This window comes from Pseudorasbora parva, chromosome 17, assembly GCF_024679245.1.
Source record: "Pseudorasbora parva isolate DD20220531a chromosome 17, ASM2467924v1, whole genome shotgun sequence".
Taxonomy (NCBI): Eukaryota; Metazoa; Chordata; class Actinopteri; order Cypriniformes; family Gobionidae; genus Pseudorasbora; species Pseudorasbora parva.
The window spans coordinates 32000626-32027356 of record NC_090188.1 but is presented as its reverse complement, the minus strand read 5'-3'; the positions used below and the strand labels follow the sequence as shown (position 1 = coordinate 32027356).

Here is a 26731-nt window from a genome sequence, read left to right as displayed (position 1 = left end):
TATGTAAATTGCATGAGCTTAATCATCCACTGAGCCTGGTTTCTCCCAAGGTTTTTTCCTCCATTCTGGCCCTGAAGGAGGTTTTGGTTCCTTCCCACCGTCACCTTTGCCTTTTGGCTTGCTCAGTTGGGGACACCTAAATTTCAACTATATTACTGCTCTGCCCGCATTGACACTATATGATAATTGAAATTAGTTGGATATCATCAAAATTTTCACCAGAGCGGCTGTACAGCTAAATCAAATTCTGTTGCATTCCCTTCCTGTTAAAACTGTGAAGCTGCTTTGAAACAATTGGACTTGTCAAAAACGTTATATAAATAAAAATGATTTGATTAGAACGAAAGATCCGAAAATGTCCATACATTTGTCTATACAATGTCCCAAACCCCCGTCCAAGACAGATTAAAACAGGTGTAAATGGGAATCCTTTGTCTACTTGTGATCTGAACAAAATGCATCTTAATATCAAGTGTAAATAGGGCCCTACGCCCTAGTATACATCTATCTCATTCACTACACTGCATACAAGCGCTAAATAATCATTGTTTTTCAACAAACATGAATCATTACTGAACCTGCATGCATTATCTATGCATGTTAGAAGACGATTCTTGTGCATTTTTTATTGTCAAAGATTTGGTAAATCATTAAAGTAGTTCCCCAGATTTCTAATTTGAAAATAACTACTGCAAAAAAAATCTGGCCAATCTACTCTGCATATCAGTAGAAGTTTTAATACTGGAGAAGTCAACAGCTAACAGCTCTCAGAGGCTTTGGTTGCTCTGACTGGATCAATTTAACAGGCATCCAATCAATACATATCTAATCATAGGTTCAATATTCTTGATCCACTCAATGGATCTACAGAAGGAACCCAAATGTGACTGAGTTTGACATCTGGCACTATAGAAACATTTCAGATGGCTTTTTTCACCCAGAAAATTAACATTTTGTTTAAATTTAAGTCTGTTCCTTACACAAAAACTTAATATGGCTTAGATGCTTTGGAAGACAGAACATAAGTGGTAAAGAAAACTGTTTGATAGTTTATGGAGCTTTTTTTGCAGCCTGACAGTTACTCGCCATCAAGGTTCATAGAATTAAACAGCAGCTCAGACATAGTGCAAAATTCCTCCTTTTGTTACGTATGTTCATAAATCGACTCTGGCTCAAAGACAAGACAGTGAGTAAATGACAACAGACTTTTCATTTTGGATGTAATATACTTGAACATATTTAAAGAACAAATGCTCTCTCTCGCTCTGTCATGCTCTCCCTCTATATATATCTTTTTGCTCAGTCTCTCACTCTAAAAAGGAACTGTTCCATTCCCATCTCTCACCTTCCATGACGTAGACGAGGGAGCCCACATCCCCTTCTTTAATAATACAGCTGTTTTTGTCATAGTCCACTGGATACATACAGTCCACTATCTCCTGGATCTGAGACATCTCCAGATTCTTCATGAAGTCATTGTCCAAGATAGCTGACTTGATCAGTTCCTTTGACCTGTAAAGTGAAACAAAATGCATTACGCAACAATAAACATGTCAAACAGTACCATGCTAAATTGTCACGTGCACATTTAATTTGTGGTGTCTACTTACTTGTCATCTAAACTTTTGGCAATTCAATCAAACTACTAGTAAAGAAAAATATGTAAAAAAATGTATTTAAAAAACAATAGCTGACACTATCAATATTACTAAACAATGGTGACAGTTTCATTCATCACATGATACTGCAAGGCAATGCAGAACACTTTGCATTGGTGAATATAGCATCTAGTGCAGTGTACCATGTTGCATAGATTTTGGCAAATGTATTGCAAACTTTACATACACTGTAGAAATAGAAAAAGTTGCATGATAGTAATCTGAACATTGCCAATGAGATGCTTCAGGAATTAATCCACAGGGAATGTATTTAAAAAAAGAAGATGAAATGAAGAGGATATTTTAGGAGGTAAAAGTAAACAGACAACGTGTCTTAGTCTGTGCTGAATGTCACAGCAAACCAAAAAAAATAAAACATTGACTGTCAGAAAATTATAATTTCACACACACCCGCATCCAAAGATATGAAATATCAAATGTATCTCAGTAAAACTTTTTTTCATGATAAAATACTTCACTAATGCACATAGACTGACTTATGAAGAGTGAATACATGGTGGCTCTGTTGTCCCATAAAATGTTTATTTTTTATTTTATTTTTTATTTGGGCAGCCAGACAGAACTTCTTGCTCTAACATTTTAAAGTGGGATCTGCTTGGTAATGCAACTCAAATCATTATTTATGCAACTCCATTTAGTTCTGTAAAAATGACATTTAATTGCTCAAGCAATGGTGGATGGAAAAACCTAGTTTGATAAAGATGGAGTGTGTTCCTCAAATCTTATTATCGCTGTTTATTTGACACTTCCGAGTACTCCGCGACCAAAAGCCCATCATTGCTACAGCACTTTGTCTTTTTTTCAGACCTGGACATACGCCAGACATCTGATTTAGTTACAAAAACCCACAAACGCTCACCTATGAACTACATGGTGTTTACATTCCACAGCCATGCTCCGCTGTAAGCAGAAATAGGCCTTTTTGAGATCTCTGCAGTAGTTTACATAGCGTCTTTCACTTACACACATGGACAGTCTCACCCGGGGGAAAATTGCATTGACTTTAACTTGGGAGATATAAAAATAGAAACAAATGTGACAACTGTTGACATACAATAAAAATAAAGAGCAATACACTGAATGTGAATTGCATTGCTCAATTCATTTGTTGAGATAATTGAGATTAGTAGGGTATTTAACAGAAATATCTGAGAAACAGGACATTAACAGCAAAAGTATTACAGTTACAGACATATATTTCTGCATTAACAAAAAAAAAAAACTATTTAACCATAAAATGCGTTCATCTCTCTGCTTCAAAATTTTGCCTTGTGCAGTATTTTTGTATGCCAGACTCAGTCTGTATTCTAGATGACATTGGCTCTCTGGAGGAAGAGTCAGAGGAGATGTTTTACATCCAGTAAAAGCACAGAGTTCACTGGCCTCATTTACAACAGACAACCCCTGTTTGACTTGAATTTTTACCCACTGCCTTTTTCAGGAGGATATTCGCATCACACAGGTCGACAGACTGTCTCCCTTAAAAGGACAAAGTATGCCAAGCAAAGAAAAATTGTACAAAGCTGTGGACGTGTTGTACAAATACACTAAATAGATCTTGCACATAAAAATTCCTACAAGAAAGTTGCTTATTAGTAGGCTTTTTGTTTGTCTTGCAACATTTTTTTTTTTTTTGACGGAATATTATTAGTTGAGACTATTACTTTAATCCTTGAAACTGGAGAATTAATTCTCTATTTGCAGTGCAAAGGACTGTCCAGAGGATCTGTAATGATTCACATACTCTGCCCTCACTGCATGTGGCCTCATTGGAAAGCCATCTGTAGTTCTGTGATCATTAGATACGTGTGTGCTAATGAGTTAATGCCCATATCTTCCTCTGTTTCGTATGTCCATTTTCTAGACAGAACGCTAAAACAGGAAACAAAGTCTTGTGGCAGATAACAGCTCCATGACAGTGCATAGCCTGAGACAAATGAATTACCAAATTGATTCATTTCTAGATTTAAGCTTACTCTGCAGAATTAAGACAAACAATCCATGAAAAGTGCACTGTTGATGCTTATGACTATAACTGCCAAATGCATTGCTTTTAGCCATATTCTTGCTCAGTGGAAGAAAATACAAATCTTAAAGGGGCACTTCAGCGCTGGGAAGATGAATCTGTATTTAAACTGGGTCATCAATGCAGTAGAAATGTGAAATTATTTTTGAATTTGGTGTCTTCTAGACTGAGAAAAGACAGAAAATGTATTTTTGTCCCATGGGGATGAAAGACTACAATTCCCAGAATGCTTCGCTGCCCTGTGCCATTCCCAACGCCACCAACTTGATTACAGTGACTGAGTTAGAGGAGACACTACAATTAAAAACTGAACGTGTCTGTTCAATATAATGAGTGTCACCGCGCCAGTATCACAGCGCTGAGCACTGACTGCAGGAGTGATGAGAGCTGAGGTAATCGCGACTACACTCGCGGCATACATTCACAACTCGAGTTCAGTCTGGCGCGTTTCAGTTCATGCCTTTACAAGCTTAACTTTCATAGAAATTAATTTGAGAAGTTAAAAGACTTACATTGCGTACCATATCTCCGTTTAAATGAGTGCCTGTAGCTGAGCTGAGCTCTCCCTGCAAGCTGAGTGTGATCTCCCATCCCCCATGCGCGGATTCAAAACATGCGGAAATGGCTCCCTCTGCTGGCTGTAGTCTTTAGCCTTTGGGCAAACATTCCTCCTATGATGCAAAAATCGTCAATTTGCATCATAGGAGGAATTTTTCCAGAAATAAAATGCATAAATCTCTTGTCTCAGGGAGATATGAGGGGGAAAAGCACAATAATTTTAATATACTCCAGGGTTTCTACTGATACAAAGTCATATGCTAATCGCTGAAGTAACCCTTTAATTTATACCAGTAAAACTGGAAAAAAAAATGTTTCTGCAATTTCTGTAAAGTCACCAAAGAAATTAAGCAGCACCAGCTAACTTTTCAACCTTCATAATATATTTTCAAGACTCATCGACTCAAGATGCATCGACTTACAATAGGTTTCATGACACGTCTGCCATAACCTGACGGGGTCTGTATCGTTTTTAATCGTACTTCGGGTTTCGGGTAGTAACCCGAGAACAAAAAGAACTACAAAATTCGACTGCTTTACGGCACATACGTCACTTCCACCAACACCCACACTTCCTTAAATTCGGACGTGCAAGCCCAACTATCATTTGTTAGTCGGATGTTTGGATGTCTGAAGCAGCACAGAAAAATAAGAAAGCAAAGGTTTTGTTGGAGGAAAGCAATAAGAGGAAATGGAAAAATTATCGGATTAAAGGCAGGACGAGGACTAACATAGGGCCATCGTTTGCTCGTTGGCGTGAGCTGAAGGAGGCGTGCCCGACCGATGCTGACTTGGCTGTCATGCTTGCTATGGTTATTACCTACCACTCAAACATTGAATTAAAATATCATAGATTCTGTAAAATGGTAACCAATAGACTATAGGCTACTATAATGACACTGGCTTGTAAACGTGAGCATCGCGATCATTTGGCGTTTGAAAAAAATAAAACCTATGAAATTATATTCATATGGCATGCTGAAACATATGCCACTGTACTTCGTCTTCTGTCTAAAATTAAAAACTTTCTCTCCCCGAAAACTCTAGAAATGGCTGTTCATGTGTTTGTTACATCGCGTCTAGATTACTGCAATTCTTTATATTGCGGTATATCTAAATCTCAAATTGCACGACTTCAGCTTGTCCAAAATGCTGCTGCCAGATTTCTTTTAAAACGTCGTAAATATGAACACTCCTATTCTTAGATCACTTCAATGGCTGCCGATTTGTCAGAGAATAGATTTTAAAATTCTCCTCTTCGTCTATAAATCCCTTCATAACAAAGCGCCTGTCTATCTATCTGAACTCCTTCACTCCTATACTCCTTCCAGAAGACTCCGTTCTTGTGATCATGCTTTGCTGGTCGTTCCACGCGCTAGACTGAAGCGTAGAGGTGAGCGTGCATTTGCGGTAGCAGGGCCACGACTCTGGAATACCCTGCCTTTAGAGATCAGACTGGCCCCTACGCTGTCTATTTTTAAGTCACTGTTAAAATCTTTACTATTTTCTTTAGCGTACTGATTACCCTGATGTGTTTGACTTTTAAAGTTGTGCTTTTTATTTCTTACTCTGTTCTGGTTTTATTTTTATGTATGTATGCTATTCTTGACCTTCTGTAAAGCACTTTGGTCAGCCTGGGGGCTGTGGGAAATGTGCTATATAAATAAAATTGAACTTGAACTTGAACTACTTGGGATGAAGACATTTCACACGTGACAAGCTGAACACCTGCATGTGAACTCCTCCTGCAGTATTCAGGGTAACTGTTAGTGATGCACGAGTCAGCTTTTTTTCCAACCCGTTGGTCCCACTTTTATGAAAGTATTTGGCCCGCCCCGCACCACTGTATATATTTTTACAACCCGCACCCGCGACCATTAAATAGACATACTGAGTCCGCGGGTTATGAGACGACCCGCGCATCACTAGTTCAGGGCTATCAGGGTTGTCATGTCAACAAAAGCACGCGCGATGGCATCCCCTGATGTAGGATGATGGAGTTTACCACAGTATTACAGGGCATTATTTTTTCGATTTATTTTTTTAATTTAATATTTTTTCAATTTTGAATACAATTTTACATTAAAATAACAAGCATTGTGTTATTCCGCGACATCTGACAATAAAACATGAAGGACATTTTATAGTTCATTCAGTCAAAAGGATAAGGATTATTTCACTCTAAAAAGTAATTGTTGAATCTTTAAAGAAAAACTTGTAAAATTAACTGATTTTGGAAAATGTGTTGATTTAACTTGAATATACTGAGTAGTGTGAACTTTTAGGTGGATGCAATAGCTAAACTAAGCAATTTTAGTACATAGTACTTAAGAATGTTGAGTGTGTACTAAATGCATGTTCACACTGTTAAATCCAACAGCTGTTCTTACTAAGCCTTTTTAGTAAACTTTACTTAATGTCTTAGCTTGTAACTTACTTAAAACAGTTTAGTAATCTGAACTATTTGCATGCTTTACCTTTGTTACTTAGAAAACCCAAGTAAACATTACTTTACTGGTTCGAGTACCATTTTGCCAAAGGAAAAAACAAACAAACAAAAAAAACAGTTGGGCAGTTAAAAGGTTGAGGCGGGGCAATTCTTAATAGACTTTTCACTAATTTCCTCCACTTCTGGAGTCATCGTTCTTCTTAGTTGCATTCACTCATTTTCCAGTCATCCTGATTGTTATTGAAAATACAACTAAATACTTTGGGAAAGCGTCACATAAGCTGACTTTATAAATTTATGTTGATTTCCTAAAATTTCTCACCATTACGGTGATCAGTGTTTCCTTTGGTTGGGCACTTGGAACTTAATTTATATTACTGTAAATCTCTTCCTATTGATGCAGCAATGCAACACGAAATGTAATACCAATTGATGATCTTTTAACATTTTATTGCTAACACTTATGACACACTTTAATTTTACTTTGATATAATGCCTCTATATTACTATATTGTGACAATATTCAACAATTGACCATGCTTGAGTCACACACAGACTTCAACATTCAGCATGCAAAACACAATGGTAAAATTAAAAAAAATTAAGCTCATTTGATGTTATTGGGGTTATACTGACAAAATACAGCAAATAAAATGGTAAAATAAAGCCAAAAATAATAAAACGGCGTTACGATTGGCCTGTGATTAATTTATTTGTGCTGCAATGCATTCTGGGGGTACACTTCCTCAGCTCACAGATAGAATTATGTCGACACAACTTGAATGGTTTAAGTAAGAATAACTTGATGCAATTAAGCTTACTTAATTGAGTGTTAAGTTCAGCTTACTTGAGAATTTTAAGGCAATCAGTTTCCACACATTCTTCTAGTAAAATGAACAAGCAGACATTAAAAGAACTAGTTAAAATAACTTTTGTTTGAGTTCTACTTACAAATCCCAATTTATATATGTACATTGGCTGAAGTTTTGAAATTGAGTTACTTGTACACTCAAAAAAATGAACTTATGATGCTGTTCACTTTATTTAAGCAATTCATGATTTAACACCATTATATCAGGTTTCTGGTTCAAATGTAATTGATACATGTTAAACTGACTTAAAACCATTACTCTTTGACATAACTTGATGTGTTTATTTTGAAATAACATGACTCAATCAAGTAAGCCGAACAAACAGGACTTTTACTTCCCATCATGCTTTGCAAATGGGCTGAATGTGGAGAGTAAATGTTTAATAAAGTGCTATTTTATGCATTTCTAACGAGATGAGAAAATGGAGAGACTTTTTAATGTTTAATGTTTTGTTTTGTTGTTATTTGTTATGTTAGTGTTTTTGGACGTTACCATTGTGGTGAAGTGTAGAGCATGTGCTTGGGCCTGAGGATCTGCTAATAATAATTAAAGTTGTTTTGATAATAAAAAACAACTAGTGTAACATTATGATTATTTGTTTCAGTGATTATGATTATTTGTTTCACATTATGATCAGTTTGATTTCCAGTTTTTTCATGGAACTTCCACAAACCAGAAGTGCCTCCCATAATCTAAAACACATAGGCTAGGAAAAAGGTGGACAGAGGTCAAAGAGTCCACTGCAGACATTATATCGGTAAAGAACTTCAGACCTTTGATATTTCAAAAGACCTCAGACAGTCCAGATGTCAGAGACCAGTTCAGATGAGACATTTCAATCAAGACTTCAAAAAACTCTTCTGGTCTTTTATCATTCATCAAGAAAAAAAAGAAGAAGAAAAAAGACACCGAAACAGGAAGAAACCAGATGCAATCATGAGACAAAGACACTGCGAATGACATTCAAATGGCAAAACACTGTACCAACAGGAAGAAAGGGGTGCATCATTTAGTATCATGATATTTGGTGAAAGCATTTGCCTTTACTTCTAAGAAACCTGCAGGAAAGTTAATAACCTAAATGCATGCATCAGCAAACAAAGAAAAGCAAGAAAAAGATTCATGTACTTTTCATCCAAAATTAACTTCAATGCAACCTTGTTTCCACCACAGAATAAAAAAAATAAAAAAATAATTGCGACTATTTAGCTCGCAATTCTGACTGCTATAAAGTCAATAGCGAGATATAAAGTCAGTATTGTGAGTTATGAAATCAGAATTGAGTGATACAAAGTCAGAATTGTGTGATAGAATTCAGAGATTTTCTTATTTCATTAATCTAAACTAAACAAGTATAAAAAAGTATAAAAGGGCCATCCATAACAAATAGGAAATGTAATGATCAGATGGTGCTCCGTTTGACTTTTCTGACATCCTTTACTCTTCCCTGATGATGACCTCTGGCCTGCTTTCTGTAAGATCTGAATTTCTGCGGTTTGAATTTTAGAATATTGAATTTGATGTTCTGAATTTCTTCTTCATCTGAAATCTCAATCTGCATTTTCAAAAACTTAATATTTCCAGACAATCAATTAATTCAGAACAAAGTATCTGCTGTTTGAAAATACATGTCTATACAATTTTGACATAAAAACATTTCAGATGTTTTCGATTTCAAATGTTTTACATTCAACATTTAAAAATTCAAATTCAGAACTATGTAAAATGCAATATAATATTCAATTTTGTTAGATTACACTTGTCCGATTTCCGATTTATACAGTTCAAATACAGATCATTTTGTCATATTTCTAGCTCCATAGAATTGAGTGATATAAAGTCAGAATTGTGTGATATAAAGTCAGAATTGTGTGATATAAAGTCAGAATTGTGTGATATTAAGTCAGAATTGTGTGATATAAAGTCAGAATTGTGTGATATAAAGTCAGAATTGTGTGATATAAAGTCAGAATTGTGAGATATAAAGTCAGAATTGTGTGATATAAAGTCAGAATTGTGTGATATAAAGTCAGAATTGTGTGATATAAAGTCAGAATTGTGTGATATAAAGACAGAATTGAGTGATATAAAGTCAGAATTGTGTGCTATAAAGTCAGAATTGTGAGATATAGTCAGAATTGTGTGCTATAAAGTCAGAGTTATGAGATAGTCAGAATTGTGTGATATAAAGTCAGAATTGTGTGATATAAAGTCAGAATTGTGTGATATAAAGTCAGAATTGTGTGATATAAAGTCAGAATTGTGTGATATAAAGTCAGAATTGTGTGATATAAAGTCAGAATTGTGTGATATAAAGTCAGAATTGTGAGATATAAAGTCAGAATTGTGTGCTATAAAGTCAGAATTGTGTGCTATAAAGTCAGAATTGTGTGATATAAAGTCCGAATTGTGAGATATAAAGTCAGAATTGTGAGATATAGTCAGAATTGTGTGATATAAAGTCAGAATTGTGAGATATAGTCAGAATTGTGTGCTATAAAGTCAGAATTGTGTGATATAAAGTCAGAATTGTGAGATATAAAGTCAGAATTGTGAGATATAGTCAGAATTGTGTGCTATAAAGTCAGAATTGTGTGATATAAAGTCCGAATTGTGAGATATAAAGTCAGAATTGTGAGATATAAAGTCAGAATTATGAGATATAGTCAGAATTGTGTGATATAAAGTCAGAATTGTGAGATATAGTCAGAATTGTGTGATATAAAGTCAGAATTGTGAGATATAGTCAGAATTGTGTGCTATAAAGTCAGAATTGTGTGATATAAAGTCCGAATTGTGAGATATAAAGTCAGAATTGTGAGATATAAAGTCAGAGTTATGAGATATAGTCAGAATTGTGTGATATAGTCAGAATTGTGTGATATAAAGTCAGAATTGTGTGATATAAAGTCAGAATTGTGAGATATAAAGTCAGAATTGTGAGATATAAAGTCAGAATTGTGAGATATAAAGTCAGAATTGTGTGATATAAAGTCAGAATTGTGAGATATAAAGTCAGAATTGTGTGATATAAAGTCAGAATTGTGAGATATAGTCAGAATTGTGTGCTATAAAGTCAGAATTGTGTGATATAAAGTCCGAATTGTGAGATATAAAGTCAGAATTGTGAGATATAAAGTCAGAGTTATGAGATATAGTCAGAATTGTGTGATATAGTCAGAATTGTGTGATATAAAGTCAGAATTGTGTGATATAAAGTCAGAATTGTGAGATATAAAGTCAGAATTGTGTGATATAAAGTCAGAATTGTGAGATATAAAGTCAGAATTGTGAGATATAAAGTCAGAATTGTGTGATATAAAGTCAGAATTGTGAGATATAAAGTCAGAATTGTGAGATATAGTCAGAATTGTGTGCTATAAAGTCAGAGTTATGAGATATAGTCAGAATTGAGTGATATAAAGTCAGAATTGTGTGATATAAAGTCAGAATTGTGAGATATAAAGTCAGAATTGTGTGATATAAAGTCAGAATTGTGAGATATAAAGTCAGAATTGTGAGATATAGTCAGAATTGTGTGCTATAAAGTCAGAGTTATGAGATATAGTCAGAATTGTGTGATATAAAGTCAGAATTGTGTGATATAAAGTCAGAATTGTGTGCTATAAAGTCAGAATTGTGAGATATAGTCAGAATTGTGTGATATAAAGTCAGAGTTATGAGATATAGTCAGAATTGTGAGATAGAAAGTCAGAATTGTGTGATATAAAGTCAGAATTGTGTGATATAAAGTCAGAATTGTGTGATATAAAGTCAGAATTGTGTGATATAAAGTCAGAATTGTGTGCTATAAAGTCAGAATTGTGTGATATAAAGTCAGAATTGTGAGATAGAAAGTCACCTTTTCCCCCTCAGAATTGGACTTTATTGAACTGAGACAATTTAAAAAAACTGAATTGCAAGATGTAAACTCACGATAAATGTCACAAAAAAATTGTTTTATGCTTATGTTTTATTCTTTCGCAGAAACAAGTTTCCATTACTTCTCCCACAAAGATAATCCACTTCCAAAAGTCTATGAGTATTCAAAGACTAAAATAATATTGATGCCAGTCCATTCCCATCTGGCGGCCCAACACAAGCTGATATGGAAGTTCACTTTTGAATCTTTATAATAATTCCTTGAGGTGCTTTCAAGCTCAAGATTCAAGAAGAATTGAAGAAAAAGGCAGAACAAGCTCCTCTGTGGTGGGGTTTAAAGGGCTTTTCTGTTCAAAACAAGGTTATGTTGTATATTAGCAGTGTTAAGCTGTCAAATGTCAGTTGCAGAGCAGATGGGGGAGGCCATGCTGGTCAGAAACAGAAGAATGATGTTCCTCTTCTGCCAAACCACTAGATGCAAATTAATTAAGGGTAAGTGTGTTCATGACAGCAGAAACACAAAGATCCTTCACGTTCAGGGGAACTGTTTAGTCAGGTTAGGTTCTCGGGTCGTGGCAGTGTCTATTTCAATTAAAACATGACACGCCACTGTGTGCATAATAACAGATGATCATGTAAATAATGTTCGTGAACCACCTGCTAGACATTATCATACTGCTTTGATAAGCAAATTATCAGTCCATTAAACAAAGCAGTTATTATAGGGCAGACTGTATTTCCCACGTCAATGCTCTTATAACTGTTTAACACAGGCACAATATTCCTGGTTCAGATGTGTCCTTGTGGAAAATCAAACTTTCTTGGAGCATCATCATTAAGATGCTTTTGCAAATGTCAATGAATGGCATTTTGAACAGAACATAATGAGTTTGTTTCGGATTTACACCAGACAGCAGAACAATTTCAATTGTGCTACCTGTAAAACCCTTGATATTGCCCTCACTGTTAACAAGTTACCATGGTAACCATAGCCAAAATACCATCTGCACCAGTTATACTTGCTTTAGTAAAAATGTGGTCATTATGTTATTAGCTAAATAAATAAAAAACTGTAGAAACTAAGATATTTTAACAATGACTACAATAATATGATGGTAATGTACTGAAGAACAACAGGTGAGTTTAGTGAAATGTATATGAAATACTTCCCTAGTATAGATATGCAAAAGGCAGAAGTCAAATCACTAAGAGGTTGTCTGAATAGCTACACAATTTTTGGTGTGTAAGGAAAATTAAGTTTCTTGTTTATTTGTATGGATCTAGTTAACAGGGTTATTTATATATATATATATATATATATATATATATATATATATATATATATATATATATATATATATATATCCTAAGCTATAGCCTATCTGATCAGATTATATACTGTATAAACCCAGAGAACATTGATGGGCAGCTTTTACTAATGAGTAAATATTGAAACCAAGAAGTTTTTCTCCATGTTACACTGGCATTGTTAGCTATACTTCATATGTCATATAGATTAACGCTGTATTTGTAGAGCTGTATGTGGTGTTTGATGATTTAAACTCTCAATTCAACATTAAAGCCATCAAATGACATACCTAAACATAGCAAAGTGCTGTGATGAGTTTATGTTGTTACAGTTTAAAGTGGGGTATTTGATAAGCCTAATGAAGTTAAGTGGTAAATGTAGCATTTGATTACTTTTATATCTTATTATTAAATTATTACATTTTTGTTGCTGCTATCGGGTTGTTGCTATCGAGTTAACCTACTTGGCACTCTTGGGGACGTTGGGCAGAGTCACGTGACTCAGCTGTTGGACGTTGGCTGGCTCGGCGCTGATTGCCTGTCGTTTTGTGCGCTGATGCTCCTGCAGCTCCGAGCGGTTCTGGACCTGTTGGGTCGCCGGGCGAATCACGGAGCGGTACTTATCCAGTTCGTTCTGCAGTTTCTGAATCAGTTCGTCTTTCTGGTCCAGTTCGAGCTCCAGCTCGTCAATGAGAGCGTCTCTCTGTCTCAGTTCTTCAATTTTCTCCTGAAGAGCGTATTGGAGGTCGCGTAAAGTCCCCATCATCATTCCTTCTGGACCAAATGAAACCGAACAGAACCGAATAAAACCTCCAAGAACTGCACTTTTAGTAACTTCACTGAGAGGAAAGAGAGACTGTGCACTAAAGCAGCTCCTATTCTGCTTTGAAAGGAACTACAACTACAAGTCGAGAACAACCTGTGTGGAAAAGTATCTCAGTGTTTCCGTGTAGAAAAAAAAAAGAGAAAGAGAGAAGAAAAAAAATCAGCGCTCAATCCAACAGAGCCGCACAAATCCTCATCTCTGACAGAAGCGTGTCCGTGTGAGCGCGCGTCTCTCGTGAACAGTGACGTGATGAATGAGTTGAGCTCGAGAGTGCACAGAACGCTCGTGCGCGTCACAGAAGAGCGCGGGATTCCTGGACAGTCGGTGTTGATATTCAGACCGTGCGTCAAAACTTTATAGTAGCCTACTGCACAAATAGTATATACAAATACGTTTACATATTAAGAACCAAACATATAGAGAACACCAGTAATAGCTGGAGTTGTAATTAAATAAATGATAATTATATTATTTTAATTATATTATATGACATTATATTATATTTTGCATGTTGGTTTCAGAAAAAGAAAATAGAATCAGGAATATAATTTAACATTTTTTTTTCATGATAGGACTGTTTACTATAACTGTTATGTGCACAGACATTAATGCAAAAGTCAGCACATAGGTTAGAACTATATGAAGGTAGAAAGGCTTAGCCTATCTGAGCGTCAGGACAAGCTCGGGAAAGTTGCCACATGATTTATGATTTATTTAACAGAATTTATTCCAGTTTCTTTTGGTTTTCCAATTTTCTATGAGACACCTCGTTTGTGAGCCCTAGTTTACTATTTCCAAAAAAGCCTATCCACCTTGTTTTTCAAAACGGAGTACCGAAAGCTGTTTTCTGTGAATGTGCGAAACTTTCAGTTTATTAACTGCTATAAGGGAAATAAAGAGAAATCAAAGTGCAGTAAACTGTAAGTGCACTACAATCCAGGGTGCTTAAAACAATTAAATTATATGGTAAGTAACACTAGTTTGCGATATCAAACAGTATAACCAGTATAGGCCTACCTGTAGTTTGCAAATAAGCCTGTATAACGGAGCAGGTGTAAACTCCAGCTGGTCTTAAACGCAGCAGCTCGAGTTCTTACTAGAACCAGGAAGTATGATCATATTAACCCGGTTCTTTACACTGAACTGGCTCCCTATTAAACATCGCATACATTTTAAAATCTTGCTTATTACTTACAAAGCACTAAATTGTTTAGCTCCCCAGTACTTAAACAAGCTCTTAACACATTATACTCCATCACGTCTATTGCGGTCTCTAAACTCTGGCCAGTTGATAATAGGCTACCAAGAATATCTAAATCAACTGCAGGCGGTGGATCCTTTTCCTATTTAGCACTTAAACTCTGGAACACTCTTTCCAACATTGTTTGGGAAGCAGACACAATCTGTCAATCTAAATCTTGACTAAAAATCTCTTACCCCTTGCATACACATAGAACATTATCAATTTCTATTATTCAAATCAGTTAAAGGTCCCGTTCTTCGCGTGTTTTCGAAGCTTTGATTATGTTTACTGTGTGCAATATAACATGAGTTCATGTTTCGCGTGTAAAAAAACAGTATTTTTCACACAATTTACTTATCTGTACACCGCTGGCTCCTCTGTCCTAAAAACGGCCTGATGATTTCCTTGTTCTATGAAGTCACTCCTTCAGAAACACGTAACGAGTTCTGATTGGGCCAGCGCCTCCCGTGTTATGATTGGACGCGCACTTTGCCCAGAAAGGTCCCGCCTCTTACCATAACGGGGAGATGCAAGCGCTGAATGCGCGCTCTTCTCCACGTGGGAGATCAACAAGACCACACCCCCTATTTTGCGTGTTATTGTGGGTGGAGGGTTAGTCAACAAACGGTTCTAGTGACGTGATTCCTGAAGGAAGTACAGGGGTGTAGTCCAAACCGGCCGTTCGCTCTAAGCTTTGAAAGGGAACTTCTGTTAAATAAAATATCTCGCTTGGTATTGAACTTTGAGCTTTATAATTTTACAGGTATTATTTATGCTCCAACAGCAACATTTCACACTAACTAAAGTTTGAAAGATGGAATCGCGAAGAACAGGACCTTTAAATGAAAGTAAGGCTATTTTAACTACCGGAACCGTGAACACTTCCTATAACACCTGATGTACTGTAAGAATGGAATCTACGCTAATGTTAGTCTCTCTGTTTATCCCGAGGTTGACAGCAGTCAGCCGGATCTGGGCCGACTCCAGATCAGATGGTGGGCCTGAGCCTAGACACAACAAACGCTGCCCTGAAGTGTCAGCAGAGAGCGTATCAACTAGACTCTCCCTGTGATGGCCTCATCGACATAAACAAGCCTGTCTCCTGTGTGATCACTCCGATCTTCAACCGAATGGAACTGGACAAATATTCTGACTGTTCAGATCTAATATGACTTCTGATTTGTGATGTTGCCTGAATTATAATCGTACACTGTTTGTCCGTTGGCCAGAGGAGAACTAGCACCCTGACTGAGTCTGGTTTCTCCTAAGGTTTATTTTTCTCCATCATGCCCTGATGGAGTTTTGGTTCCTTGCCACTGTCGCCTTTGGCTTGGCTTGCTCAGTTGGGGACACTAAAATTTCAGCTAGAGTTTTCAACTAAATAGCCAAATAAAATGAATTACTAAATTAACTGTATCAACTATATTACTGGCCTGCCCACATTGGTGCTATATGATAAATTGAAATGAGCTTATAACAGAAGGACTGTACAGCCGAATCAAATTTTGTTGAAATATTTTCCTGTTGCCATTGTAAAGCTGCATTAAAACTATTTTCATTGTAAACGCACAATATAAATAAAGGTGCATTGACTTGACTTTAATTAGGATTAAAGTTAAACTGCTGTGGCCCTCTCGGAGCTGAATTTTGCACACCATAGGCTGTTTAATGGCATGTTTCTATTATGACGACATACACTAAATAATGTGATTATATTCTCTGCTATTTGGACATTACAAGAGACATACATGTTAAATGTCTTATTCTTGGGAAATATTTACTGGGAATGATCAATTTGTGGTATGTGTTTAAACAGACAGTGCTTTCAAAATTAAACCTAACCTGGAAAATATTCACCGGAATAAAATGTGGGACAACTATACCCCGTCACCTGCATTCATAGTTACTGACATTGCTTAAATAGCTTGACCTTAACTTTGGAGATCTAGTAGTAATGCATAATTTTTGACTGAGTTTATAAAAGGACATAAGGCGCCCTCTGGTGTCAGACTATAAAAGACACACCGGAACAATGAGGTGATGTGATGGCAAAAGATGTTTTTAGTGGCAAGTAAGACAGAGGTGTTAAACTTCACAGTTCAGTCTAAGGGACATTAAATCTGTATAGGAAATAAATGTCTATCTCATAAGTATATCTAAGTCTTTTTTCTGGTCTGGATGCATTTTGTGAGCCTGCAAGACTACTGAGGATAGACCTTAAAGGGATAGTCATCATTTACTCACCCTCTCAAGTTACAACTTCCAAACCTGTGTGAATGTAATTCTTCAGCTGAAAAAAAAAATAATATTTTGAAGAATATGGGTAACCAAACAGTTGTTGGTACCAATTGACTTCCATTGTATGGAGAAAAAAAAATACTATATAAGTCAATGGGGACCATCAACCATTTGGTTATCAACATTCTTCAAAAAATATATTTTTTTATTTCCAGCAAAGGAAGAAAAAATGCATACCAGTTTGGAAGAATTTGAGTAAATGATGACATCATTTTCATTTTTGGGTGAACTATCCCTTTAAAGAGATACAAAGGCAGTATGAGCAGGTGAATATGAGTGAAACAAACCCTCATCTCTAGAATCTAAAACTGAAAACGCTTGTCAAAAGATCCCAAAGGCCCACAACAGCACCCAGATGTTCATTATTTGGATTGTTATTGTAGTCAAAAATAACACAGAAAGAACCACTCATATAAACAACATCTGAAAATAACAAATGAGGAATACAAGATTATGTATTCTTTCTGTTGCTGGGTTTTGTCCCTCCATCGCTTTTTCACTGTCAATGCCCTTGAAAAGTCCTCTCCCAGAAAAACAGGCTTTAAATTTCACCTTAATAAACTCTTCCTGCATGGTTCTTCCTTTGTGGATCGATAGAAAGAGGATCTGTTGTAACATGACTAGTGTGGCTGCTCTTTTCTGCCACAGACTCATACCTGCCGCCATTTTGTCTCTTTGGGACCCTTACAAGTGAACCAGATCTTTTTTTAGATGATGCCTCACTTCTCACATCTCACTTTTAATGATAATTCCAGTCTTGACTACTCTTAAAGGGGTGATGAATTGAGGAATCAACTTTTCCTTGAGCTTTTGATATATAAAAGGTCATGGTAATATAAGAATATCCTGTAAGTTTCAGAGCTCAAAACGTCCTTGTTAGTCAAAGAAAAGCTTTTATAGACACCAGGCTCAACAAACGATCCTGTGCTTCTACTGACATCAGTGCGCGACGAAACACCGCCTATACAGAATAATGAGCACATGTAGTTCAGTAACCCCGCCCACTGACTCATGGAGGGCTCGTGCTAGCAGCTGGTCAACAACAATACATAGAGGAAGATTAAGATATTGCGCTATTCCTGGTTGTGGAAGAACACAGTCGCTGCATAAGCTTCCTTCCGATCCTAATATTAGGACTGTGTGGTTGAACTTTATTTTTAATGAAGTTCCAGCTCACATGGGGAAGACATGTTCACTTTAGTTCACTGCGGAATCGTTTGTAAACAAATCTCTGGTCGATGCTGGATTTGGATCCGACAGGAACGGTGCAACACACCATGTGAGTAAAACGTGTTTTTATATTTAATAATACCTCATTGTTATAGATCGTTTTGCTTATGTGTACGTGTCTAACAGAGCATACATTTAGCACGCTGGACTCAGATACGTATGGGCCAGGGCTCGCAAAGCCCAGCAGGCCGATGAATCTCATTATAATCCGTTCTTGTTCTGCTATTCTCTCTCTCTCTCTCTCTCTCTCTCTCTCTCTCTCTCTCTCTCTCTCTCTCTCTCTCTCTCTCTCTCTCTCTCTCTCTCTCTCTCTCTCTCTCTCTCTCTCTCTCTCTCTCTCTCTCTCTCTCTCTCTCTCTCTCTCTCTCTCTCATCTGAAGGGCAGCGCGTGCCAAACGTGTATGTGTGCGCGCGGTTCGTGCTTATAACGTCCGATGTTGTAATATAAAAATAATAGTCCAATCAATCGCGGGTCGATGAGAAATAACACATGTGTTTCTTTGATAAAGATGTTCACGAGCCTTATGATCGAGATAATCAATCTGGTGGTTCTTCCTGATTCTCTCCTCTCTCCTCTCCCTGAACTGACAGGGGAGCTTAAGCTCATTAAATATGCAAATCTTATCCAATCCTAGCCGTGGGCGTTTACTTCCAAGTCTCCAGTGCGGCACGCCCATCAAAACCCAGCGTTCAGGAGAGAGCCTCAGAACCAGTGTAGAAAATAGCCTATTACTTATTAGTTATTATGTTTTTGAATGTAAAACCACACAAACGTCATTAGTTGACCTCAGACAACAGTATAAAACATTTAAAAAAGCCAGTTCATGACACCTTTAAGTTTACTATAAAACAAATGTACTGACCTAAACGTTGTTGTTGTTGTGGTTGTTGTGGTGGTGTGTGTATATTACATTGTGGGGACCAAATGTCCCCATTAGGATAGTAAAACCTGAGATCACCTACATTGTGGGGAGGGACCACTTTTCAAAGGCTTATTAATCATACAGGACGAGGTTTTTTTTTTTTTTTTTTTTTGAGAAAGTAATAATGCAGAATGTTTCCTGTGATGGGTAGTTTTAGGGGCAGGGGCAGTGTAAGGGGATAGAATGTATTTTGCATTTTATTGTAAATGACAAAGGCATATCATTAAATGCAAAAAGTCTGGCTGTGCTTAATGGGTACCTGTTTGTAGTTGATATCAAGATAAAACAATATCAAGTTTCAAAACATATTCCCTTAAAATATTACCTGTCATGCAGTGTCTGTTTGTGAATAAAAAGGTCTGCAAAGTTTTAAAGATAAAAGTGCACAACAAATAGCCCAAAGTTATCAACTCCTAAAAGAAAGCCAAATCTGACCTGCCGAAAAGAATCGTCAGCAATTCCAGTCTGATTTCTTCTCTGGAAATTTTTTTTGTTAAAATGTGGGTAAATGTGTGTTATTTTGGCAAGGTTGCCTGCAAAAATTCGCATTCCTGGGTCTATAGATCACATAATTGAGGTTGCTTCAACCCGCGGACACAGGTCTGGACTGGGGCTAAAATTCGGCCCTGGCAAACCCCGTTCCCCATGAATGTGTTCTTGCAAAGGGTTAGGGCCTTAAATTGGAGTACATAAATAAATCTTGGACAAGGAAAAATAATGATGGATATTATCGAATATCCATATTATCGAATGATATTATCGAATTTACTGCAAATGCAGATAACAAACTTAATATTGCACTTTTGTCACACAGAAATGCACTTAACGGATGCAGTAAATTTACTGCTATTTACTGCTATTATTCTGTCATCATTTACTCACCATCATAAATTCCAAACCTCTATGACTTTCTCTCCTCCATGAAACCCAAAAGAAGGTATTTTGAAGAATGTTGTCAACCAAGCCATTTTGGTTAGGCTCCCATTTGAATATTGTTTAAACAAAAAAACAGACTCAAATCATTTTCTTTTACATTACAAAGAAATAAATTAATTTAGGTTTGGAATGACATTAGGGTGAGTACAAGTACCGTTGGGTTTAACTACCCTTTTAAAACAATCATATTTTTCAAGCCCTGCGCAGACATGGAAAACAACCCTCGGCCAGACCGCAGACATGGTAACACAGTGCAGTTGAGTTCTGTTGACATTTGGTAACTATCGTTATGCGTCGCTCCGATGCTCTGATTAGGTCTATCCAATAGAGGTCTTTCCTGGTTCGGTTAAAACACTCCCCATAAGTTACAGCCCAACCAAGCAGTATCAGACTCATATTCTGACTAGAATTGATTACGACCACGTCAGTCTATATGAGAAGGCCTCTGGAGATGAAATTCAGATAATAGGCGTTTCACTTCTGACACAATCTAAAAGCGGCAGACCAATCACAACAGACTAAACCATCTGAACAATCAGAGCAGGTGAGCAATCAGAGCTTGTGGGGGGGAAATGGGTTTAGAGAGACAATCAAAAAAAACTGTTTATCTTCTAACAAAATGTTTGCAGAAATGAGGTGATGTGTATATTTTGAGGAAAATAAAGTGTTTTTTGACCTCGGATGCTTGTTAAACTACTGAAGGAGACATCTAAAACAAAATGTGGAACCCTTATAAGCAATTTCATTAAGCTAGCAATAGAAAGCTAGGTTTGAAAGCATGAAATCCCACCCTCCTTTCAGAGCGTCTCCAAAGCCACGCCTCCTTCAAAACACATGAACACACGGTAGACTCTGCAAAGCGTCACGAGATGATGAGAGACAGCGTTTAATGACCTCATGTCTCAAAGCACATAGCATTACAATAATAGTGAACATAAATATATTGCAGACAGAGCTCTTACTTGTACCAGCTGACTGCTGTAGGTTCGTTTCGGCATAGATGAAATAGAAAAGCATAAATCTGAGTCTGAGCACCTGAACAGCTCCACATAAAGTACCATGGATTGCCATTTCATAATTACTGTTATGACACAGCATTACCTAATTGTATTGGTTCGAAAATACATTTTGGTCCAAAAATCAAAAAAACGACAACTTTATTCAGCATCATCTTTTCTTCCGGGTTTGTTTTCAATCCTCAAATAAAGATTTGAACATTCAGATCGCATGTCAAACGGCCAAACTGCTGAAATCACGTGACATTGGTGATCTGAATCATGAATCAATCCGCCAATTCATAACCGTTCAAATCTTTATTTGAGGATTGAAAACAAACGCGGAAGAGAAGACAATGCTGAATAAAGCCATAGTTTTTGTTATTTTTGAAACAAAATTTATTTTTGATGCTTCAAGAGATTCTAATTAACTAACTGTTGTCACATATGGGCTACTTTGATGATGTTTTTAATTCCCTTTCTGGACATGGACAGTATAGAGTTCATACACTTGCATACGCTCTCAGACTAAATATAAAATATCTTAAAGCGGGGGTGAAATTCTGTTTCCTGCATACTGAGCTTTTTACACTGTTAAAGACTTGGATTCCCATCCTTAACATGGACAAAGTTTCAAAAACTAAGTTGGACGTTTGATTGAGTATTTCTGTGTCAAAAATACTCCTTCCGGTTTCCCACAAGTTTCGGAGAGTTTTTTTTCGAGAATGGGTCCACTTGACGTCAAAAGAGCGGAAGGTTCTTTTATAGGCCGTACGGGCTCTTCTCCAGGAAGGGTGCGCGCAGACAACCAGAGAGGGAGAGAGCAAATGCACGCCCATAAACACTGCTCTCAAGGTGCAGATCCACTCATCCGCGCAACACTTCTGTCGCGCCGCGCTCCACTTTATTCCTATGGGTGATGTCAAGCAACTTTAACACGCCCGCACAGCTTTCCGGGAAGGCAGCGCTGCTTTTGAACCGATTTGAACAGAGAAATGACGGGAAGCGTCACAACATCACTCTTCAGTCGTGTCGCAAAAGTGGATCTCCACGGTCACTGCTGTCACAGGACTTCACGAAATCAACAATGTTACCAAAGAAGTGTGTTTTTGATGGAGCGGTGACAATAAAGGTTCACGGTCCTGCTTTGGAAGCAGGCGGTGAGTAAAACTGCTTCAAATGTCTATGTTTTTGGCTATTGTCGCGTGAGTAAACATCAGTAAACAACACGATTGCGTATAGTTAATTTATCAATGGAGCATGCGATGTATGGTGTGTGTTTAAATAAATTTGTTTAGCTGACCACTATATGTGTCTGTTTGTTTTTTGTAAAACTAGCCAAACATCAACCTAGGGGACGTTCTCACAAAGTGTGCTTCGTCATTCAAATGCGCTACTCCATTGTTTTTTTTATATACTAGTCTGACGTGCGAACCGTATTGCTTGCTACTGCTAAGGTTTAGTCACATACAATAGTCCATAAACCAAATCATGTCCTCATAAACTGCGAGTAAACGCACACAAATGTTGACAGACCACTAAATACAGTACATACCACAGAGACGGACGTCCTGCTGTTGCTGCTTCTCAATTTATTTTATCCTCCGGACCTGATTCTGGATCATATATGTATTAGTTGAATCTGACTGATAGATATGGTTTATTTGGGTAACGTTTTCTTTTCCACGCTTGAGGATGTCACAGCTTTCAGACAGTCTCATGCAATAGCTGCGCGCACTCGTGATTCTTTAGCTCCGCCCACACAATACGCCTCTTTCCGCTCTGTTTTTTTCGGAAGGACTCGGAACTGCCTATCTTTCTTTTATAAATATAATAAAACTAAAGACTTTTCGGAGATATGAAGGATGCAATACTACTCTATAGGTACTCAAGATTGACATAAGATTGACTGAAACTGAGTGTTTCACCCCCCCTTTAAACTGTGTTCTGAAGATGAACGGAGGTCTTACGGGTGTGGAACGACATTAGGCTGAGTCATTAATGGCATAAATTTCATTTTTGTGTGAACTAACCCTTTATCTATAAACTGTTACACTGTTTTTCTTGTATTGATAACATACAGTATCGTGGATTGTCACCATTAGGAATAAAGCATGAACAAGAAGCTAAATGTATTGTCATTTTTGTCATAAATGAAAAACTGAGGATCAGATGATGCATCATAAGGCAAAGTTTGTTTATCAGCATATGGTCTAGGTGCTCATTAAGCTACAAACAGCTTTTATCCCTCTGCTTCTTCCATAATGAAATCATTAAGGTAAAAGTGATTAGGCCAGCACATCTGTCTTTATAGTAACTTCACACGGTCACAAACACATAAGTGCAGATACTGCGCTCTAAGGCGAGCATCCCAAAAATGCAATTATAAAACTATTAGTGTTTTTTGTTTATTTTTAGTGATGAGATATTAATTGGGGGAAGGGGGGGGGCAGCAACAGAAGAGCTTCTGCCCTCTTGTGGTCATTGCTGCTTTCAATTCAAATGCAAGGGGACGCTGATACGTTTTCCAAAGTATCTTTTGAGCTTCAGCCAAACTCAATTTGAAACTTGGAAAACATAATGAACGCATAATGGTTTCGAAATCTGGGATTTGACTCACGCACATTCGCTGCATAATGATATGCAAATACAGGTGCATTCAAGATTGTTTAAGCACCAAAAAAACTAAAAATTAGTTAAGCATTTTTGAGATGATTAAATATATTTAAATTTTAATTCATTATAAAGTAGGCCTAATGAAAAGCAAAAAGCACTAAGAGAAGTCCTAAACTTCAGAATAATATTTTGCCATCCTTAGAAAGTTCAGCCAAATCGTATACAATGATGCCCAAAGCATCAGATGGATAGAGCTGATGGGAGGGGAAGCATATGGTCAAACAAAGCACTTTCTAATGGCGTATTAAATATCCTCAGACAGGCTCTTGGGCGCTACACGTTCAAACCCTAAAAGCCGATAATGCACGAAGCTTCCTGCGCTCGGAGCCCTCTGGGAGCTGATGATGATGATGATGGTTTAGATCAATGATACACTCTATCTCCCCCACCTCATCCTCTCTCTGAAGCTTCACAAAGATGCTCTGTCATCATGAGTTTCTTCATTCATGTCCTGAATCCTCAACCTCAAATAGACTACTCTTAAAGATGCACTGATGGAATCAAATAAAAAAATTGCCAACAAAGTAGCTATGAACTATTACAAGTCATGACCCAAGTTACATACATTAGTTACATACGTTAAACGTGTCAAAATCATCTCACCTGTCAGATTTAGCAACTCTCCTAAAGCTTTGGTTTGATAAATCCTGGTGCGTTTGCGGTTCGGCTGATATTCCCTGCGCGCGATGCGTCCGCGGCAGTCCGATCTTCGCGCTCGGTAAAACGGACTGACATTTGTGCAGCTTTCTCTTCAGCTCGTTGATTTCGTCTTCTCGCTCCACCAAGCGCCTTTCAAGGTCTCGTATCCTCTCTTCCTTCAGCATTAGAATCTTGGCAAAGTCTTCCTCTAGGTCACTCATTCTGAGGTAGTAAAAAAACTTTAATCCCCTTGAAATCAACCAGGCGCGCTCTCAAACTGTATCACGCGCCCAGACAAGCTCCGGTTGAGAAGCTCCAGTGTAAAACAGCTGATCTATCCACGTGTTTACAGTTGGAAACGGGAGTCGGCGTCGGACCCGATGACAGTTACTTGTGTCCCAAACATTCCCGTCCAAAAACACACACCATACCGGGTACAGACTGTCTCCTCATCCACGGGGTCTTCACAGGCATAGGCGGAGTTTCACTTTTGCGCTTGAGGGGATAAAGTGGGGGGATGAGAAACCTCTTCGGAAACTGTTCTACATAAACCACGATAATGTGCGATTGCACGAACCATTTGAAACGCAGATCCGGTATAAATGCACTTACACTAGAGTCCTAATCGTGGGAAACAACACAAAGACACACGGATCTACCTATGACTTGCTGTGTCCGATTTATGAATGAATCATTCTTCGGAAGAGTCGGATCTATCAATCTGCTATAACATGGATCTCTTGAATGAATCGGTTGAACGATCTATTTCATTAGAGTTAAATCGATCCGAGTCTTATGAGAACAAGCCCGATTCGGGCTGATTTTGGATTGTACAAAGGATTTTACCCAGGGCGGGGCAAAAAGTTAGTTATGCCTATATTAGCCAAATAATACAATGTTGCAGAAAGTCGTCTTATCAAGACACACAAATCAATTGTTTTTAAATAAGTAGCAAAGCCTTTTCAGCCAGATGACGAATTTTACTGTTAAAATATGCAAAACATAAGCCTATAGCCAATAGACCCTCACTATTGTATGGACTGTATTTTTAAAGTGAATCGTGGCTGCTATTAACTGAACTAGGCTACAACACAATAAATAACAGTCAAAATGCATCCCAACAAACAATAGCTGCCTTTTTCACTATCTAGGTTAACTATAGACCCGCTACAGCTAGTCTGGCTTGAATTTGGTTAGGCTAGCTAAATTTCGTTTTTGCCTAAATAACTTAAATGAGATGTATATGTCCATCATATACAAGTAAGTAAAGTCAACAGTAATAAGGTGTTTGGTTTCATTTATTTGACATGTTCATGTTTTAGATGACTGGGCTATGGTTAGAATCCTATTAAATTTCCACTGACCACCCAAATTTGGCTTTGTTTTAGCCTAGACCAGTGCATCCCTGAAGTGTCTGCAGACGTGTCAATTAGTGTCTCCTCTGAATTTGCCTCACCGACACGTCATCCTCAATAAACTCGTCTCCGGCATGATGACGCCGATCTTTCGATAATTCTTTTCTCGACACGTCATCCTCAATAAACCTGTCTCCGGCATGATGACTCCTATCATTCGAATATATCTATATTTAATGTTTTATCGACACGTCACCCTATATAAACCCGCCTCTGGCATGAAAACTCAGATCATTTGAATATTCATATTTAATAATTGTTTACTCGACACGTCATCCGGAATAAACCCGTCTCAGGCGTGATGACTCCGATCATTAGAATATTTAATAATCGTTTACTTCACACTTCATCCTAAATAAACCCGTCTCCGGGGCAATGACTCGAATCATTCAAATATTTGTTTAATCGACCTGTCATCCTCAATAAAACTCTTGCATGATAATAATCATACACTGTTTGTTAATAGGCCAGAGAACTGGCACCCCGACTGAGTCTGGTTTCTCCCATGGTTTATTTTTTTTATATAAAAAGCTCACTTTGTCGCTATATGATGAATTGAAATAAGCTGATAGCATCACCGTTTTCTCCAGAGCAACTGCACAGTCGAATCAAATTTTGTTTCAAATTTTTTCCCGTTTAACACTGTGTGGTTGCTTTGAAACAATCATCATTGTAAAAACGCTATATAAATAAAGGTGACTTGACTTGAGTTGACCTAGATGTCAGGTATGTATACAATGTGTTTGGACGGCTAGACGTATTTTACTCAAAATTGC

The 26731-nt window shown here is 37.3% G+C and overlaps 1 protein-coding gene across 3 annotated transcripts in view; it reads right to left on the bottom strand.

The window, feature by feature from the left end:
- Nucleotides 1-26731, bottom strand: part of prkg1a (protein kinase cGMP-dependent 1a) — a 175315-nt gene that overhangs the window by 120889 nt on the left and 27695 nt on the right. Inside the window, exons 1-2 of one of the 3 annotated variants that reach the window (XM_067421957.1) lie at nt 24505-24871; nt 1346-1512 (exon numbers count right to left, since the gene is read on the bottom strand). In XM_067421957.1, the coding sequence (XP_067278058.1) occupies nt 1346-1512; nt 24505-24761 (424 nt within the window). In that variant the 5' untranslated portion in view covers nt 24762-24871. Of the gene's footprint in view, nt 1-1345; nt 1513-13238; nt 13919-24504; nt 24872-26731 lie in introns of those variants that run through there. The other 2 variants (XM_067421956.1, XM_067421958.1) reach the window with 2 other exon arrangements.